At 45.4% G+C, this 18,007-nt stretch overlaps 1 protein-coding gene across 1 annotated transcript in view; it reads right to left on the bottom strand.

Moving 5' to 3' along the window:
• The window catches only part of npr1a (natriuretic peptide receptor 1a), a 36,205-nt gene that overhangs the window by 4,789 nt on the left and 13,409 nt on the right, over nt 1-18,007 (bottom strand). The window contains exons 6-19 of the mRNA XM_041954740.1: nt 13,590-13,684; nt 12,953-13,088; nt 12,727-12,811; nt 7,444-7,564; nt 7,270-7,344; nt 7,081-7,158; nt 5,893-5,997; nt 4,623-4,694; nt 3,639-3,798; nt 2,505-2,660; nt 1,550-1,718; nt 1,144-1,290; nt 553-676; nt 37-105 (exon numbers count right to left, since the gene is read on the bottom strand). Of these exons, the coding sequence (XP_041810674.1) occupies nt 37-105; nt 553-676; nt 1,144-1,290; nt 1,550-1,718; nt 2,505-2,660; nt 3,639-3,798; nt 4,623-4,694; nt 5,893-5,997; nt 7,081-7,158; nt 7,270-7,344; nt 7,444-7,564; nt 12,727-12,811; nt 12,953-13,088; nt 13,590-13,684 (1,592 nt within the window). The remainder of the gene's footprint in view (nt 1-36; nt 106-552; nt 677-1,143; nt 1,291-1,549; nt 1,719-2,504; nt 2,661-3,638; nt 3,799-4,622; nt 4,695-5,892; nt 5,998-7,080; nt 7,159-7,269; nt 7,345-7,443; nt 7,565-12,726; nt 12,812-12,952; nt 13,089-13,589; nt 13,685-18,007) is intronic.

Here is an 18,007-nt window from a genome sequence, read left to right as displayed (position 1 = left end):
CACTGTGTGTAGTTGAAGTGGTGAGGAATCTGTTACCTTGTAAACATCAAAGTTGTCAATGATGGCATCAAAACAGGTGTAGAGGTCGTTCAACAAGGTCACAACCTGAGTGTAAAAAAAGCAGTTTAAACCCCCCACCACTTTATATCACTGCAAACACATTTATATACAAACGTGTGTTAAATCAGTGTCTTCAGTTGTAGTAATAACAGGTTGCACCAGCAGGTGGCAGTCTTGTGCTTATGGATTTGTACAGTGTCCATTTTTAATCACTAATTCCCATAATCTGTTGCAAATAGACCACAGCTACCCCTTCTGGGGTCCATAGAAAAAGAACACCCCCAACAATTCCATGTGATTATGTATATAAAAATATGTGAAATTAAAATTACATACACATGCATGTACAAAAACTCATACTGTACATACTGCATATACTTAAATAGAAAACACGTGTGCAAACAGCTGTGTTCTGCAGACTCCTGCTGACCTGTAGTGTTGTTCTACTGAGTTCCACAGACCTGTAGTGTTGTTCTACTCAGTTCTACTGACCTGTAGGGGGGTGCTCTCAGCAGACAGGGCAGTGAAGCCGATGATGTCACTGAAGTAGATGGTGACAGAGTCAAAAGCTTCGGCCTGAACTGTCTCACCTCGCTTCAGCTGCTCGGCCACAGAACTGAAACACAAACACACACATGAAGTAACGGTTCTCAACATAATAACATTCTGTAGTATTTGATGCAGTATTAGCATTTGTATCCTTTATTTGGATCCCTATTAGCTTCCCCAACATGGGAGGGTTAGGGTTAGTCAGACAAAAACAATAAGAAGAAATTCAATTTAAATTGAAAGCTGCAGCCAGCACAGACATTTCATACAGCAGGAGAGATAGGATGCAGTATTACTGCAGTATATTTACTGTGGTAGTATCTGGTAGAGCAGCAGTGTTATGCAGTATTACTGCAGTATATTTACTGTGGTAGTATCTGGTAGAGCAGCAGTGTTATGCAGTATTACTGCAGTATATTTACTGTGGTAGTATCTGGTAGAGCAGCAGTGTTATGCAGTATTACTGCAGTATATTTACTGTGGTAGTATCTGGTAGAGCAGCAGTATTGTGCAGTATTACTGCAGTATATTTACTGTGGTAGTATCTGGTAGAGCAGGGCCTCAGCCTTGCGTTTCTCCTCGTGGTATGCCTGCGTTCTCTCCTCCACCAGCTCCTCCAGGTTGTTGGCGTACTGCTCCATACGAGACAAGAGGTTGTCCAGGATGTTTGAACCATAACCCCTACAGAGACAGAGAGGAGGACAGAGAGGAGGACAGACAGGAGGACAGAGAGGAAGACAGACAGGAGGACAGACAGGAGGACAGAGAGGAGGACAGACAGGAGGACAGAGAGGAGGACAGACAGGAGGACAGAGAGGATACACATTGTGTGTATCATTGCGTGTATTAATGTGTATATTAATGTGTTCCCCCTGTGTTCCCCCTATGTTCCTGTGTGCTGCTCAGGTGTTCGTCACAGTCCAGGTGTGCCCCTCCTCACCTGTGCTGTTTCCTCAGCAGGATCTTAATGGTGTTGAAGTCGGGTCTCTCGCTCGGCTCTTCACTCCAGCAGCGCTGCATCAGGACTCCGAGCTCCTCGCTGTGACTGTGGAAGCAGAGGGAGGGCCGGAGGGGGGAGACATCGCCCTGAAGCACCATCTGAACAATCTCTGAGGGGGAGGGGACACACAGGGACAGCTTCTTTGTAACTACTGTTCATGAACATGACAACATCTTCCAGGTCAGCATCACTGCCTGCAGAAGGCTTTGAGGGAATGAAGCTACCTGTTCTAAATCCTGAGAGGTCACACCCCCCCCTCACAGGTGGCTGAGACCTGATCCTCTGTCCTGTCTGTGCTGAAAACCTCCAGGAACTCTGTGAGCTGGAACTATGTGCACGAAGACTCAATTAATGACCCCCGTTCATGTCAAAAGCTTCTTCTTCTCTTTACATGAAATCCATTCATCAGCTCACTGACACCACTGGGACCATCACTGTGCAGTGGATCCTGGTCTCTGAGCTACTGGGACCATCACTGTGCAGTGGATCCTGGTCTCTGAGCTACTGGGACCATCACTGTGCAGTGGATCCTGGTCTCTGAGCTACTGGGACCATCGTTGTGTGGTGGATGGTCATTGTAGATCAAACCGTGGTCTTGCTTCATGTTTCTGATCCTGATGACCTTTGTTATGTCATGATTTCCTCCTGTTGTCTCTAAACCTATTTTACCTGTGCTTCAGCTGTATTGTCTCCTGGCTTCCTGTTTACCTGTAATTCCCTGACCTGTTCAGTCCCTGATCAGTCTCCACTGTTCTTCCTGAAGATTCCAGCCTCTGCCTTCTCTGCCCTGCTCTGTTTGTCCCTGCAGCATCGCTCCGGACCTCCTCCACTAACAAACTTCAGAATTGAGAAGTTTTTATTATGAAGTGAGTCGTGTCTGTGGACGTGTACTGACCTTTAGGAGTCAGAGTGTGTGTGTCGAGGTAGAACACTCCTCTCAGCAGAGCTACTTCCTGTAGGATGATACTGAAGCTGTAAACGTCCCCCTTCTGAGTTCCACAGGAAGGGGGACACTCTGACCTCAGCAGCTCAGGGGCCGTCCACAGCTTACCTGCAAGAGACGGGGTGGAGGTGCACAGGTGGGTACATCATATCATCCCAAGCAGGTGCAAAAGGGAGCACTTCAGGTACTACCAGTCCTCTCAGCCTCTCTGCCCCATTATAACCAGTCCTCTCAGCCTCTCTGTCCCAGTATAACCAGTCCTCTCAGCCCCTCTGTCCCACTATAACCAGTCCTCTCAGCCTCTCTGTCCCAGTATAACCAGTCCTCTCAGCCTCTCTGTCCCACTATAACCAGTCCTCTCAGCCTCTCTGTCCCAGTATAACCAGTCCTCTCAGCCCCTCTGTCCCACTATAACCAGTCCTCTCAGCCTCTCTGTCCCAGTATAACCAGTCCTCTCAGCCTCTCTGTCCCAGTATAACCAGTCCTCTCAGCCCCTCTGCCCCAGTATAACCAGTTCAAAAGGAAGTGTTTTAAATATATAAGAACCGAACCAGTCTGTCACTATGATTCCATCCCAGTCAGCTGATGAACAGCGAAGCTGACTGTCTGGTGAGTAATATTGTGATTTGGTGACTGTTGATGTAATAACATCAAAACCAAAAACGGTTCCTGTGCGATGGCGCCGGGTGTCCCCGATACACATGACCAAATCAGAGCATTAACAGCGTGTTAGAGAAGATTCATAGCTGTTCATACAAACTCACTGTGACACATTAGTGGATACGTTTAAAACTGTATTATCGTATGTTTTTCATCATTCATTCAGTATTCATATAGCAGTGCCAGAGGCCTTAGACATGGTGCTATAAAGAGGAGCACTAGCTGTTGACATCCAGAAACTATCCGTACAGCTACATTATAAGGTGTTAGAAATTGTTTATTTATTGTTAATAAGTTTCAAAGTCGAAACAGCAGGTGTTACCATGAACACATATGTACATGCGTGCACATGTTCCACAGTGTGAGCACCGCCTACGCATCATATATGTATTTTAACACAAATGCGTGTGTTCATGTATGTCGTACGTGCGTAGTAAGCATGTGTGTCCTCAGGGCAGCTGCTGGTCCGCAGACTCTGCAGACCATAATCAGTGATCTTCAGGACGAAGCGACTGTCCACCACACAGTTAGACGACTTCAGGTTGCCATGGGATACGATGACACTGTTGTGGAGAAACAACATGCCCTGGAAACAAAAATAAACAACAACAATAAATGGAGACAGAGGCAAGATGTCTGAGCATGTTGGTAGCGTTTGGTTTCATCACAAGCGCTCAGGCTCAAAGGGGCTGGACTCAAATGCACGACTCATACACCAACGTAGAAAACAAAAAGGCTCCAGGCCGGATTAAAAACAAAAATCTCTCAATTATAAAAATTCAGTGATCAGAGAAAGATAGGCACACATTACATAGACTGCCTCATATAGACACATAAAATATAGACTGCCTCATATAGACACACATTATGTAGACTGCCTCATATAGACACATATAATATAGACCGCCTCATATAGACACACATTATGTAGGCTGCTTCATATAGACACACACTATGTAGGCTGCTTCATATAGACACACATTATGTAGACTACCTCATGTAGACACACATTATATAGACTACCTCATATAGACACACATTATGTAGGCTGCTTCATATAGACACACATTATATAGACTCCCTCATATAGACACACATTATATAGACTCCCTCATATAGACACACATTATGTCTATATATCTATCTGCTTCAACCATCAGATAATCAGCTAATATGACTTGATACATTTGTCTTTTGTGGATTCTTCCTCTGATTTGATGTTTTGTGAATATTGTCTTGTCTTTCTGTTTTGTGTTACTGATTTCCTGTCTGTCTGAGTTCTCTTCATGCAGCCTTATAGTGTCATTAGAACAGCTTCCTTTAGCTTTAATTGTTCTTCAGTAAGTGGACCTCGAACGTCGAGTAGAGGTAATTTTGTTACTTAGCAAAACTGCAGGAACAGGCTGTTACCTTGACAATGTCATTGATGAGAGAGTATCTGAACATCCAGTCCAGAGTGATGCTGTCACTCTCCATCAGGTCCTGGAAGACACACACACATGCACAGCCTCATTTCATTTGATTCACCAAACATGAGTGAGTGTAGAGAGGGGGTGTCTCTGGTGAAAAGTCATTTTGCCATAAACTTTTAACTTTTACTACAAAGGGAAATATTCAACTTTTTACTGCACAACATTACAAACAACAACAAATAATTAGTATTTTTGATACTTGAAGTACACTTAAAGCTGTGTAAAACATTGATAAAACAGAGTGCGATAACTTGCCAAAGTCAACATATTTACTGTCTGAGCTCATCAGCTTCAGTGATTTTTGTAAATATCTGCTGATTCTGGATCTGATGCAGCAACACGTTTCAAACACGTTGTGACAGGAGCAGCTAAAGACTGGAAAGATGTGGAACGCTCCAAAAACACCTGTTTGGATCATTCCACAGGTAAACAGGCTGATTGGTAACAGGTGATAGCATCTTGATTGGGTATGAAAGGGTATTCTGATGACTCTGAAGCATCTTTTTTCTCTAGTTTCTCAGTGGAGGATTATGGAGGTTTATTCAGGAAGTGAAGTCACACTGAATGAGATCACCATGTTTTCATGTCTGTGAAGATCTGAGTCATGACAGAGCTCCTGTGGTATCTTTGCCTCCTCTTCCTCATCTATGTCCTGCTGACTGTTCAGGTCTATTGCAGCAGATGATGTCATTTCATCAGGGTTAACATGTTGTCCTGAACCAGCAGTTAAAGTAATGAGGACCTAAGTGAAGGTGCGGTTTCCCTCCTGCTTCTGTCCTGTTCATCCTGTGTGGGTGGACTTCAGTTGGATATCTCATTTAAGTGACCTGACAGTTCGTCCACAGGGGACAGTTGTTCCTCTTTTCACTGCACAAAATAACTCAAACTACCCGAGCTGCTCTTTGTGAAACTGACATTTTGAGATCCAGCGGTCATCTGGCAACAACCCAGACCCCACGCAGCCCACATCAACCTACAGCAGGCTGACATGTGCTCTCGTGTTGCTAGGTGACCATGCCTGGAGGTTGCTAGGATACAGTGCTGACAAGTAACTGTAAGTGATAGGTGGGAAGAATATCTGATATGAAGGAATGTTAGAGGAAAGCTAGAAAGATAAATGGAGCCGATAGACGTATAAGGTATAAGGGGTCTGTTCAGGGGGCTGTAGGTGAGTTGATGAGAGGGGTAAAGAGTTGGGCGTGGTGTACCTGCAGGCTGCCTCTGGGACAGTACTCTGTGATGATGCACATGTTTGGCGGGTCGATGCAGCTGCCGATGAAGCGAGTCAGGTGCTCATTCTGCACGTCACGCATCTGCAAGAGCACATAAGCTGCTGGTTCAGATCTCACCAAAACTATCAGCATCCTACAAGCAAGGCACTGAACAAAATTAGATATCTTGGTTGGTGGGACTGTTGATTGGTGGATCAGTCACATGGTAGGTTGGTCCACCAGAAAGCCATTTGGTTGGGAGGAAGATTGGTAGGTTCAAATTCCACCAAGACCATCTTCATCCTTAAAGCAACCAAACCAAACTAGATACTATGCTTAATGCAAGTAAGTAAGTAGGCTGGTAGTTTGGTTGTCTGGCTGTTGGCAGGTAAGTTGGTAGGTTACTGGTGGGCAAGACCGGTGGTAGGTATGTCAGCAGGTGGATGGGTCTGTTGCTTGGTGGGTAAATAGTTGAGTAGGTTTAAATCCAGGCAGGTAGTTCTTTCTGTCTGTACGTTAGTAGGTGGGTTAGTTCATAAGTAGGCAAGTCGGTTAGTCAGCCAGTCAGGTGACATATAGGAAGATACTTTGGTGGGTTCTTATTCAATTAAGACCATCAAAATCCTAATCACAAGCAGGTCCCACCCAATAGATTATAATCTCAAGATGAGATCAGTTGGTATATATATCCTCAAATGTGCACATCCACCTCTGTCAAAAAACGTCAGTAGCAAGCAAAGTACAACAAAATTGTAGGCTTATTCTACTACTTCTACTGCTTCTTTACCATAAAAACTATGAACAAACTAAAAAAAAATGATTAAATTGAATGAATATTTTCTTATTTTCTCTGGTGTTCATGTCATATACAGATGCAGTGATGACTGCTGGGTAATGTGTTGCTCACAGCTGCTGCAGATGTACACAGAGTCACCGTCCTCTGCTGATGCTGCTCAGAGCTCAACAGCTTCAACCCTGAAACTGTGAACTTCAGTCTTTTCTACACAGAGCAGACAAACAGCAGCTACAAGCAGACAGACAGACCTCCACATGTGGACAGATCCTAACCGGGCAGCTCAAGGGCCCATCAGTACTAGCTTACACTGCTGCACTGAACCCTAAAACAAGAAACTCCACAGTCTGAAGTAGGCAGGTCCATTGGTAGGTAGAAGACTGAGCTCTTACATGCTTTAGTTCAAACAGAACCTTCCTGGTCAGTTCAATACGTTTCTTGTTGATATACTTGATGGCTGCCAGATTTCCCTGCAGGAGAGAAAGATTACCACCATATTTATGACATCATTACATCATCAGTGTCAGTGCTGAGGTGTGATCAGACTGTCAGCTGTCAGAAGGACGTGGTGTAAGTCAGACCTTGTAGTATCCGGTTTTGGTGTAGATCTGGAAGTTTCCCTCCATGGTCATCAGCGAGGCACAGTTGGAGCCTTTCTGCAGAGGATCCAGATGAACTCCTTGTAATTAGTCCAGCAAGTAGTTTGTTAGTAGTTTTAAATGACTTCCTGTGTGTTTCCTGTGTTTATGTGTTACCAGAGACATGGTGAGTCTGCTGCAGGCTCTCCTCAGGACTTTATCCAGGTTGCTCATCTGAACGTCATCCCAGGAAACCCTCCACAGCTGAGCCGCCAGCTCGCTCTCCAGCTTCAACTTCCTGTTCAACAGACAGGACGAGGGGGGGGGCATGTGTGTGTGTGTGTGTGTGTGTGTGTGTGTGTGTGTGTGTGTTTGTTGATATGTGTGTTGAAAAGTAGAGAAGGGAGAAAAGAGAGAAAGGTGAGGGAAAGGATAAACAGGAAAGAGACGAGTGTGTTGAACAGTGACACAGACAGACAGAGAGACAGACAGAGACAGACAGAGAGAGACAGACAGACAGAGAGAGAGACAGACAGACAGACGGAGAGAGACAGACAGAGAGACAGACAGAGACAGACAGACAGAGAGAGACAGACAGACAGAGAGAGAGAGACAGACAGAGAGACAGACAGACAGACAGAGAGACAGACAGACAGAGAGAGAGAGACAGACAGAGAGAGAGACAGACAGACAGAGAGAGAGAGAGAGACAGACAGACAGAGAGACAGACAGACAGAGAGAGAGAGAGAGAGACAGAGAGACAGACAGACAGACAGGGAGACAGACAGACAGAGAGAGCGAGAGAGAGAGACAGAGAGACAGACAGACAGAGAGAGAGAGACAGACAGAGAGACAGACAGACAGACAGAGAGACAGACAGACAGACAGAGAGAGCGAGAGAGGGAGACAGAGGGTCTCGGTGGTGATTTCCTGTCCAAGTGCACTAAATGTGGTGAAAAACCCTCAATGATCCTGGAACAGGTCCTGGACTGTTGACTAGTCCAGGTTGCAGGTTGATGTGAACAAGCTGCCATTTCTTCAGTGGTGAGCATTCAAATCAACCCTGCATCCGGTTTCAGTGACACATTAATGCACTTAAAGGTTTATCAGACACCAAAGTCTGCACAGAGGTGTGAAATACACACAGGACCTTACAACTCTGGGAAACTATCACAGCAGCTACTCGCCCTTGCATGTATTTGACTGGCCAACACGGTGTCTTGCTGGATGTTGCCACGCCGCTTCAAAACGTTTTAGCCTGAGCCCCCTCTGGTGGATCGACTCATGGGAAGAAATGAGAGGCCTGCCTTCCTTAAAGTCTGTCTGAAAAAGGTCGTACTGGTAGTTCTGTGCAGTAATGAAGGAATTCACTATTTAATCACTTTTGTAAAGCTTTTACCAGGAGACATTATAAACCGTCTAGATCCTGTTGAGCCTGAACATGTTTTACATCGAAATGCATTTTAAAAAGTTTAACAACAAATTTAGCCCAGTTTTAGAAGAAGTTTAGACATCTCTTTACCTACAAATCACACAACACAGCTGGAGTCTGCCATCACATTAGAGTGATGCTGGAGGACAGCACAACACATCAATGAGCCAGAACAGTCGTCTATAAAAGTCTGTTTTACAGCACTGCTTTCAGGGGGGAGTTCCTCCAGGACTCCTGGGACAGGTGCTGGAGAAAGAGTCACATCTGGAGACAAAGGTAAACATGGTCAATGAGGCGTCTCTACAGTACAAATCTACAGCGAGTGTAGAATACAGTGGGCTTGGTGGGAAGGAAGTCATTTTGTGGCACAGTGGGCATGAAGGTGTTTGGTTGACCAGACCATCTTTCCTCCCAGCTCCAACCTTCACGTACACGTCTGAGATTTGGAGTTGGGAGAGAGGACTGAGTTGGTCCCAAACTGCTTCATAGTAGTTAAGTTCTCCTTCTCCTGAACACATACCCATCATCACGCTTACATCCTCCATCACCGCTCTTACCTCGACCTTCAACCACCAGCCGTGATTCAGCCTGGTCAAACACCTCCTGCCAGCCCTGAATCCAATGCCAGCATTTGAGAGCTTTGATGAGGTTGTTAAGGCTGTAAAAGGAAGCGATTTCACCTTCCCTGGTCAGTCCTTCCACCAGCTCCAATCCACCAACTTGATCTGTCCCACCTCAGTAGGGGCCTGGGCCTCTCCACAGCTGCCCACCTCAGAGCCCCCCTCCTCCACTACCGCAGTGACGACTCTGTCAGGCTTTTCAAGGCAGAACCCAGACCAGACTCTGTCTCTCCCTCCACCCTGAAGCACTGTGCTTTGGAGTCATGTCACTTTCCAGTCTGCTTCAAGACACCATCATCCCTGTCCCCCAAAAACCAAGTCCCACAGGACTTAATGACTACAGACCTGTCACCCAGACCACTGTGGTAATGAAGTCATTCGAGCACATTGTCCATATTCTCAATGGGGGCATGTACTTTCTTCGGCAGCTCAAAAAGTTCAACCTGCAGACAACCGACCAACACTGCAGACTATGGTGGTACACTTCTAAACCACCATCACTGAGTCCACCCTCACCTCCTCCATCACCATCTGGTATGCTGCTACCACTGCCAAAGACAAGAGCAGACTGTGTGAATCATTCCCACCACCTCTGTAGTGCTCCAAGACCTGCAGTCATCCAGGACTGGTAGTACTCCAGAACCTGTAGTACTCCAGGACCTGTAATCCTCCAGGACCCTGAGGTAGGTAAGACTGTGGCAGACCGCTTTCACTGTGGGCACAAACTTTTTGAGGCTCTCCCCTGCAGGAGGCTGCAATCCATCAGGACCAAAAGCTTTTCTTCCAGTTTGGAGCTGGCCTCATCATTAAAACCCGGGACCCCCACCGACACTGACTCTTAACTCTTACCTAAATAATGTTACCTAACTAACCAACATTAGGTTTGTAACATTTCATGTTTCCCCACAGGACTGTCTGGTCCAACATTATAAAGCTGAGCAGCAGGTTTCCAGTCTAGTGCAATGATACTGCTGAGTTAAAGTGATGATTTATTGATGAATCCAGGTTCTACACACAGGAACATACACACAATACATAGTCCTAAATTAATCATGCAGAAGATATTTCATCATTTTCAATTCTGTGTTGATGACTTTCATCGAATCTAGTGTCTAAACCTACAACAGAAATGTAGGTTATGTGCACATGCAGAGGAGTTTGTGATGGTGCTCTACCCATCTTATTGTTCCTGGACCCATAAAAGGTTTCGGTTCTGTCACTTTAAAAAGCTGCACACACAGTCTTAGAAATGTAGAAATGCAAAAGTTATGAGTGTGCAGGTTTCCATTAAGATGTCTCTCTTAGTGTCAACTGAACTAACAAAATAAAAAAGACTAAACGTACATGGAGTTCCACAGGGCTCAATGTTGGGTCTTCTTTTTTTTTTGAACATCAATGGTATTTTTGTTTCATCACCATACACGTCTTATTTGATTTGATTTTTAACACAAGCTTCACTGACAAATGAAGGCTAGCTGTTATTTGTTATTAATCATCAGCACTTTGCTCAAAGGCACTGCAGCGGTGGTGATGAGGGAGGGGCACCATCGTTCACACACATTAATTGCTGGTCTAGTGATCAAACCTTGTGATACAGTCACACGATCTTTTAACTTCAGGTAACAGAAAGTAGAAGAAATCCACCACTAAATGTAGATCACTTAATCTCTTCTGTTGTTCTGTTGGCCTCAAACTGCTCATCATTCGTTTCATGTCAACACTTTATCATAACGTTCCTGTTTGTTGATGAAACTCTGAGCCAATCAGAGGAGATTAGCTCGCTATCACACCCTCGACCTCGCTGTGATCTCTCTATTATACCAGAGAGAGAGAGAGGCAGAGAGACAAAGAGAGAGACAGAGAGAGAGAGACAGGGAGACAGACAGAGAGAGAGAGACAGAGAGAGAGAGAGGTGCTGTGAGAGCTCAAACATCACAAAGTCTCTGGTACGTCTATCTTTGTGTAAATCGAGGATGTTTTTCTTAAGTGAGGACATTTTTTAAAGTGACACATTTTATGAAGTGAAAGTGTCTCTAAATTGACAACAATTTTGTAAAGTGAGGACATTTTGCAAAGTGAGGACGTTTTTGTAAAGTGAGGACGTTTTTGTAGAGTGAGGACATTTTTGTAAATCGAGGATGTTTTTCTTAAGTGAGGACATTTTTTAAAGTGACACATTTTATGAAGTGAAAGTGTCTCTAAATTGAGAACAATTTTGTAAAGTGAGGACGTTTTTGTAAAGTGAGGACGTTTTTGTAAAGTGGGTCATTTTGTAAGGTGAGGACATTTTGCAAAGTGAGGACGTTTTTGTAAAGTGAGGACGTTTGTAAAGTGAGGACGTTTTTGTAGATCGAGGACGTGTTTGTAAGGTGAGGACATTTTTGTAGATCGAGGACGTTTTTGTAAAGTGAGGACATTTTTGTAGATCGAGGACGTGTTTGTAAAGTGAGTGTCACACCGCGGTGAGGTTTGTCTTGTCATGGGTTTTTTGTCTTGTTATTTCCTGTTTTATTTTGAAGGCCTAACTCTCCTCTCGTTTCAGAGCACTTGCCCTTCCTCATGTGTCCCGTGTGTCCGCCCTGATTACCTATTGTCTCCACCTGTTCCTGATTACCCTCCACGTGTTAAATAGTCTGCGTCTCCCTTGTCTTGTGCCAGTGTGTCTTTGTCCGTCAAGCAATTCACCCGAGCCTGTCATCTCCCTTGCCCGTACCACAGCCACAGATTTTGTCGTAAGCTCTTGTTTCCTCTTCGTGAGTGTTTTTTGTTGTAATTTTGATAACTTAGTTTTCTGGTTTATTTTTGTAGTATTATCTCAGCCGATTTGTTTGCCTCCTTGTTGAGTGATTTTCTGTTGTGATAGTTTTTTCTTGATATTACTTATTTCTCCGTTATTTAGAAATAGTTTTTGATTTCGTTGTTTTCCATACCTAGTCTGGTTTAGCCATAGTTGTTTGAGTTTCCTCCTTCGGGAGCGATTTTTGTTTCTTGTATTCATAGCCGTTGAGTTCCTTAGATATTCCTCTTAGTGAGTGTTTTTTGTTCTTTGTTATTTTCCTTATTATAGATATTTATTAGACATAGCTTTCTGCCTAGATAATTTTATAGCTGGTTTGTTTAACACTTCGCGAATTGGTACCAGAGTGTTCAATAAACTTCTGTGTGCACTGATCTCTGCGTCTGAGTCCTCTTCTGAGTCCCCGGCCTGACAGTGAGGACATTTTGCAAAGTGAGGACATTTTTGTAGATCGAGGACGTTTTTGTAGAGTGAGGACATTTTGTAAAGTGAGAAGGTTTTGGCTGACTATGAAGGGCTGTCATTGAGGCTCCTCACAAGTATAGAAGTACAAAGTGTGTGTGTGTGTGTGTGTGTGTGTGAGAGAGTGTGAGAGAGAGAGAGAATCTCACCTGTAGATGAAGACAGTCACAGTAACAATGATGACGAAGACAAAGCAGATCACTATAGCAACCATCTGATGCATTGAAACAGTACCTGGAGAGAAGAATTAAGTTTAGCTGGTGGTGGGATGGAAGACGGAGGGGGGGGGGTCCTCACAATAACAAGGTACAAATCTGCAAGTGTGTGTGTGTGTTCCCATACTGTTAATCATTACATTTTAGTGTGTGTACGTACGTGCGAGGCAGGCTGGTTTGTCGTTCTTGAAGCCACACTCTGGGACGTCTGGAGGTGGAGCACCACCTGGCCACTGGAAGCTCCGCCCATTCTGCATGGCCAGCTGTTTTATACTGCTGTTATACACACACACCACCTGCACACACGCACACACACACACACACACACACGCCACCTGAACTGTTTGCTTTAGTGGACGGTTAACTGAGCGCTCTCAGTGTATTAAAGATGTGCAATGTTGCTGCTGCTGCTGAAAGCCAGCACTCAGAGCTTAGATTTCTGAGCAGCCTTGAACGTATCATCAGGTAGAAGTTTCGTTTACTCTTTTTTTTTTTTTTAGCACAGAAAAAAGACAACGCAGAACAAAAGCCACAAAAAGGCCAATGAGGAGAAGAAGAACGTCTCAATGTGGACATCATTATGAGCTCCACTTTCTTCTGGAGGTTTTACCTGCTGGATTTGTTTTGGTATACCAGGTATATTCTCACCTGAGACCCCAAAAGTTGCATTCAGAGGATCCAGCCGTTTCGGCTGTCCACAATTATCCGACAGATCTAAAGTATCTAAAGTATGAAGACGGGTTTTTTAACTCGCCTCTCAGCTGTGTGACATCATGGTGATGTCAGAGGTGTTTTACCTGAAAGTCTCCAGACTCGATGTCTGTCATGTCCCACACGGCAAAGTCCGTCTGTCTGTCCCCGAACTCGTCCATCTCCAGCGAACCCATCACTCCTGCAAACAAACATCAGTCAGCTTCCTGAAACTAGAACTCAGTTTCTCAAAAGTCTCATCACAAAACTGAGAAAGCAGAAAAACTGAAAACCACGTTCCCTCCTCTCAGAACTCTAAACACAGCGTGTGAAAGATTCACATTTCAACTTCTGCAGACATCGGAATGAGAAAGCGCTGGAATTTTCCTGACTCTTGTCTTTCTTATAAAATGGATATCTCAGATCAAGCAATCTGATTGGCTATTGACCACAATATGATAACCGTATACAACGGTGATGACATCTAATTCCTTTACACAGATCAGTGGACACAGAGCTTACACCCCCGCATCACCGTCAGGAAGAAAGGACTGGACACGGCCGTCCATCGACAGGCTGCTGGATCACGACACTCCAGACGGTCGAGTGAACAAAGTCCAGTTCGACGTTAAACGACAGAGCGTCGGCGATCAAACCCGCCGTTCATCATCAGAAGAGATAAAAACAGGTGAAAGTGCTCAGAACGGGCCTCCGACACGCTTCCAGAGGGTCTGTGTGTCAGTGTGTGTCTGTGTGTGTGTGTGTGTGTGTGTGTGTGTGTCAGTGTGTGTGTGTGTCTGTGTGTGTGTCAGTGTGTGTGTGTGTGTGTGTGTGTCAGTGTGTGTGTGTGTGTATGTGTGTCAGTGTGTGTGTGTGTGTCAGTGTGTGTGTGTGTCTGTGTGTGTGTCAGTGTGTGTGTGTGTCTGTGTCTGTGTGTGTGTGTGTGTCAGTGTGTGTGTGTGTCTGTGTGTGTGTCAGTGTGTGTGTCAGTGTGTGTGTGTGTGTGTGTCTGTGTGTGTGTGTCAGTGTGTGTGTGTGTCAGTGTGTGTGTGTGTGTGTCAGTGTGTGTGTGTGTCTGTGTGTGTGTCAGTGTGTGTGTGTGTGTGTGTGTGTCAGTGTGTGTGTGTGTGTATGTGTGTCAGTGTGTGTGTGTGTGTGTGTGTCAGTGTGTGTGTGTGTCTGTGTGTGTGTCAGTGTGTGTGTGTGTGTGTGTGTGTCAGTGTGTGTGTGTGTGTATGTGTGTCAGTGTGTGTGTGTGTGTCAGTGTGTGTGTGTGTCTGTGTGTGTGTCAGTGTGTGTGTGTGTCTGTGTGTGTGTGTGTGTCAGTGTGTGTGTGTGTGTGTCTGTGTGTGTGTGTCAGTGTGTGTGTGTGTCAGTGTGTGTGTGTGTGTGTCAGTGTGTGTGTGTGTGTGTGTGTGTAGGTGTGTGTCAGTGTGTGTGTGTGTGTAGGTGTGTATTGGTGTGTGTGTGGTCTCTGGAACAGAAAGCAGACACCAGCCGTCGGCTCTATCAGCTCCATCAGCTCCATCAGCTCAAACAGCCTCCTGTCGTCCTCTCGTTGTCTCTCTTCCCTCCATCATCTCCTCTTACTTCATTTTGTTAATTTAATCTTTTGTCCTCTCCTTCTAATAACAGAACAGGATGCACTGAAAGCACCAGTAAACAGCCACAAGCTGTCCAGCTTGTCCCAGTTTGTTCCAGTGTGGTTCCCACAGGTCAGACTGGTCTGGTTTCTGAGTTACTGTGTAATACTGTGTAATACTGTGTAATACTGTGTACTGAACTGCTTCACGCTGTTAGTATATTCTGTCGAGGTAAAGAGGCATCCACCTCTGGGGGGAAACCCTCACTGCACTTCCCGATCTCAAGCCCTGTGGGCCCCAGCAAGTGGCAACGGAGCAGGACCAAGAGGTCTGGAAGCCCCCAGTCACGCTGGGTGAAGTTGAGTTGCTGGATTCTCAGATTGAGGAGGAGACTAATGACTGAGCAGCCTTCTCAGGGACCACACTGCTCACCCCAGGAGGGGGTGGGGAGTGGGGGGGGGGGGGGGGGGGGGGGGGGGGGGGGTGTCTCCTCTATGCAGTCAGAAACAAAGATATATGAGAACCGGGCAGGTTTAACATCAACGATGCAGCCCTATCTGAGACCAGACTGGCAGAACGACAGTTGAGAGAAAAGAAAAGACACACCTTCTTCTGGAACGGAACGCCTGCTGGCGCACCGGATACGTAGGGTTGGCGTCACCATCGGAAACGAGCTGGTCGGCCAGCTGACTGAATGGCCCCAGGACATCAACGCAAGCCTAATGAAGCACAGCTAAAGCTGGATAACAACCAGATGGCCGCTGTTGTTAGTGCATATGCTCCAACTCTGGACTCAGAAGAGAACATCAAGAAAGCCTCCAACATTTCGGCATCCGGTCAGGGATCCCGAGAAGACACAATCATCCTTAAGGAGGTCTTCAATACTTTGGTTTTGATCACAGAGCAGGGAGTGGCAGTATTGGGAAAGAGGATCTTGGAAAAATCAACCTTACTTGGGTTCTCCTCCTGACCACATGTGCAGAAGAATCTTATCATCACTAAGACCCTCCAGAACCCTAACCCTAACCCTCCATACAGGAAAACAATTTAAAACATCATGGATGCATCCTTGTTCCAAACACTGACATCTGATTGATTACCTTATTATCCGAGCAGTGAGATGTACATCTGATAAAAGCAAGAACCAGTATAGATGGATTCTGGACTGGACTATGACCATCAGACTACTGGCCCAAAGAAGAAAGAAAAAGCAATACCGCCCCAACCTCAGCATCAGGAACCTGGAAGTACTTCAGACTCCTCCCAGCTGCACTATGTGACAGTCTGCCACCAAAGGACCCTGATGATGTCGAGTCCAGGACAAACCAGGATTGTTTTGATGACAATTCGAGGAAGTGGAGCATTTTATTTACAAAAAAGGACTTTTGTGCCGGGCAGAAGGACATCACTGTCCAACCCAAGAAGGAAGCTCACTCACAAATCCTACGAAGTTCATAATCTTGCACAAATCGGTGACACGAGGGTTCGCTTCAATGCCACTAAAGCTGCATGTGGACCCAGCTGCCATGGGCCCAAACCCCTCTGGTCTGATGAAAAACAAAAGATCCTGAAAATGGATGATGAGATCAGGGGCCACTGGAGGAGGTCCTTCATGGTGTCCCATGAAAGGAGGCATGGGTGGCCCATCAAGCCTGTTGGTGGTTCTGAAGAAATCCTCCCTGAATCCCAGTGCGGTTTCCATCCTGCCTGAGGCTCAACTGACACGGTCTTCAAGCCACACAGTTACAAGAAAAATGCAAGGAACAAGAACAACTATACTATCCATGGTCTTCATCAACCCAAAGCATTGGACTCTGTGAACCACCAGGCCCTCTGGACAATCTTTTTAAAGTGTGGATGTGCAGAAAAGTACATTAGGATTCTGTGGCTCCTTCATGACAGTGTGTCAGCAACAGTCTTCTGTAGCAGAACCTTGAACCCTCGGTCTAACATTCAAGATGGAGACATGAGCATAAAAAAGAAGGTTCTCCATCAGGCTTCACTGGACTCGTCCACACCCCCGCCAACAATAACAAATGACAGTATGAGCCTTGAAAATGTGGACCAGGTCTCCCACCTTGGAAGTCACCTCTCCTCAAGGGCAGATATTGACAGAGTGGTACACCATCAAATCTGTGTGCAGACTTTGCAGAGAAGAGTACTTGAAAACTGGAAACCGCTTGCAAATTCCAAGCTGCTGGTCGACATCTTTACATGGCGTAGAGTCCTGGACTACTGACAACAGGAACATGAGTTCTGAAGCCTAAAACACTGTGAAAAAAGTCTGTGGTTCCAGAACTGGCCTCTTCAGCCTATTGAGACTCACAGTCAGGACCCTGAAGGAGGACCATCACTCAGCTTCCAGTGATCACCGATGATGATGAAGATACATTCTGTGTATGACTGTGTTCTGTGTATTACTGTATACTGTGTATTCTGTGTGTTGTGTAGTTGTGGCTGGTTCACAGGTCAAAGGTCAAAGTAGAGAAACAATCAGTACGTTATTGAAAAAGCAATTGATCCGAGCTCCATAAATCAGATGATCAATATGAGAGCAGAAGTGTGTGTAAATCATCGATGACACGTTGAAACATGTGATTGGTTGTTATTTCAGGGTCACATGCATAAAACTGGAAACCTTGAAATGTATTTGAATTCATTCACTCAGATTTCCACGTTTTCCACCACATGACCCTCCAGTGGCTCCACAGTTCGTCCTTTGGTTCAGTTTTACTTTCATTCTCGGATGTTGTTCTGAGGCCTGTTGGACTCATCGCTTCATTGTGACCTTTGACCTGTCAGGATCAGGTTTCCTACACGTTAAAGGCTGAGCTTCATTACAACAGAACCGAGAGCGTGACCCACAGAACACTGAAACAACAGAACAGAGGAAGTGAAGTCAGGAATGAACCTCGAGGATCCAAAAAAGCTTCAGAAAGAGG

The sequence above is a fragment of the Chelmon rostratus genome, chromosome 16 (assembly GCF_017976325.1).
Source record: "Chelmon rostratus isolate fCheRos1 chromosome 16, fCheRos1.pri, whole genome shotgun sequence".
Classification (NCBI taxonomy): Eukaryota; Metazoa; Chordata; class Actinopteri; order Chaetodontiformes; family Chaetodontidae; genus Chelmon; species Chelmon rostratus.
This window is presented reverse-complemented; position numbering and strand designations above follow the sequence as displayed.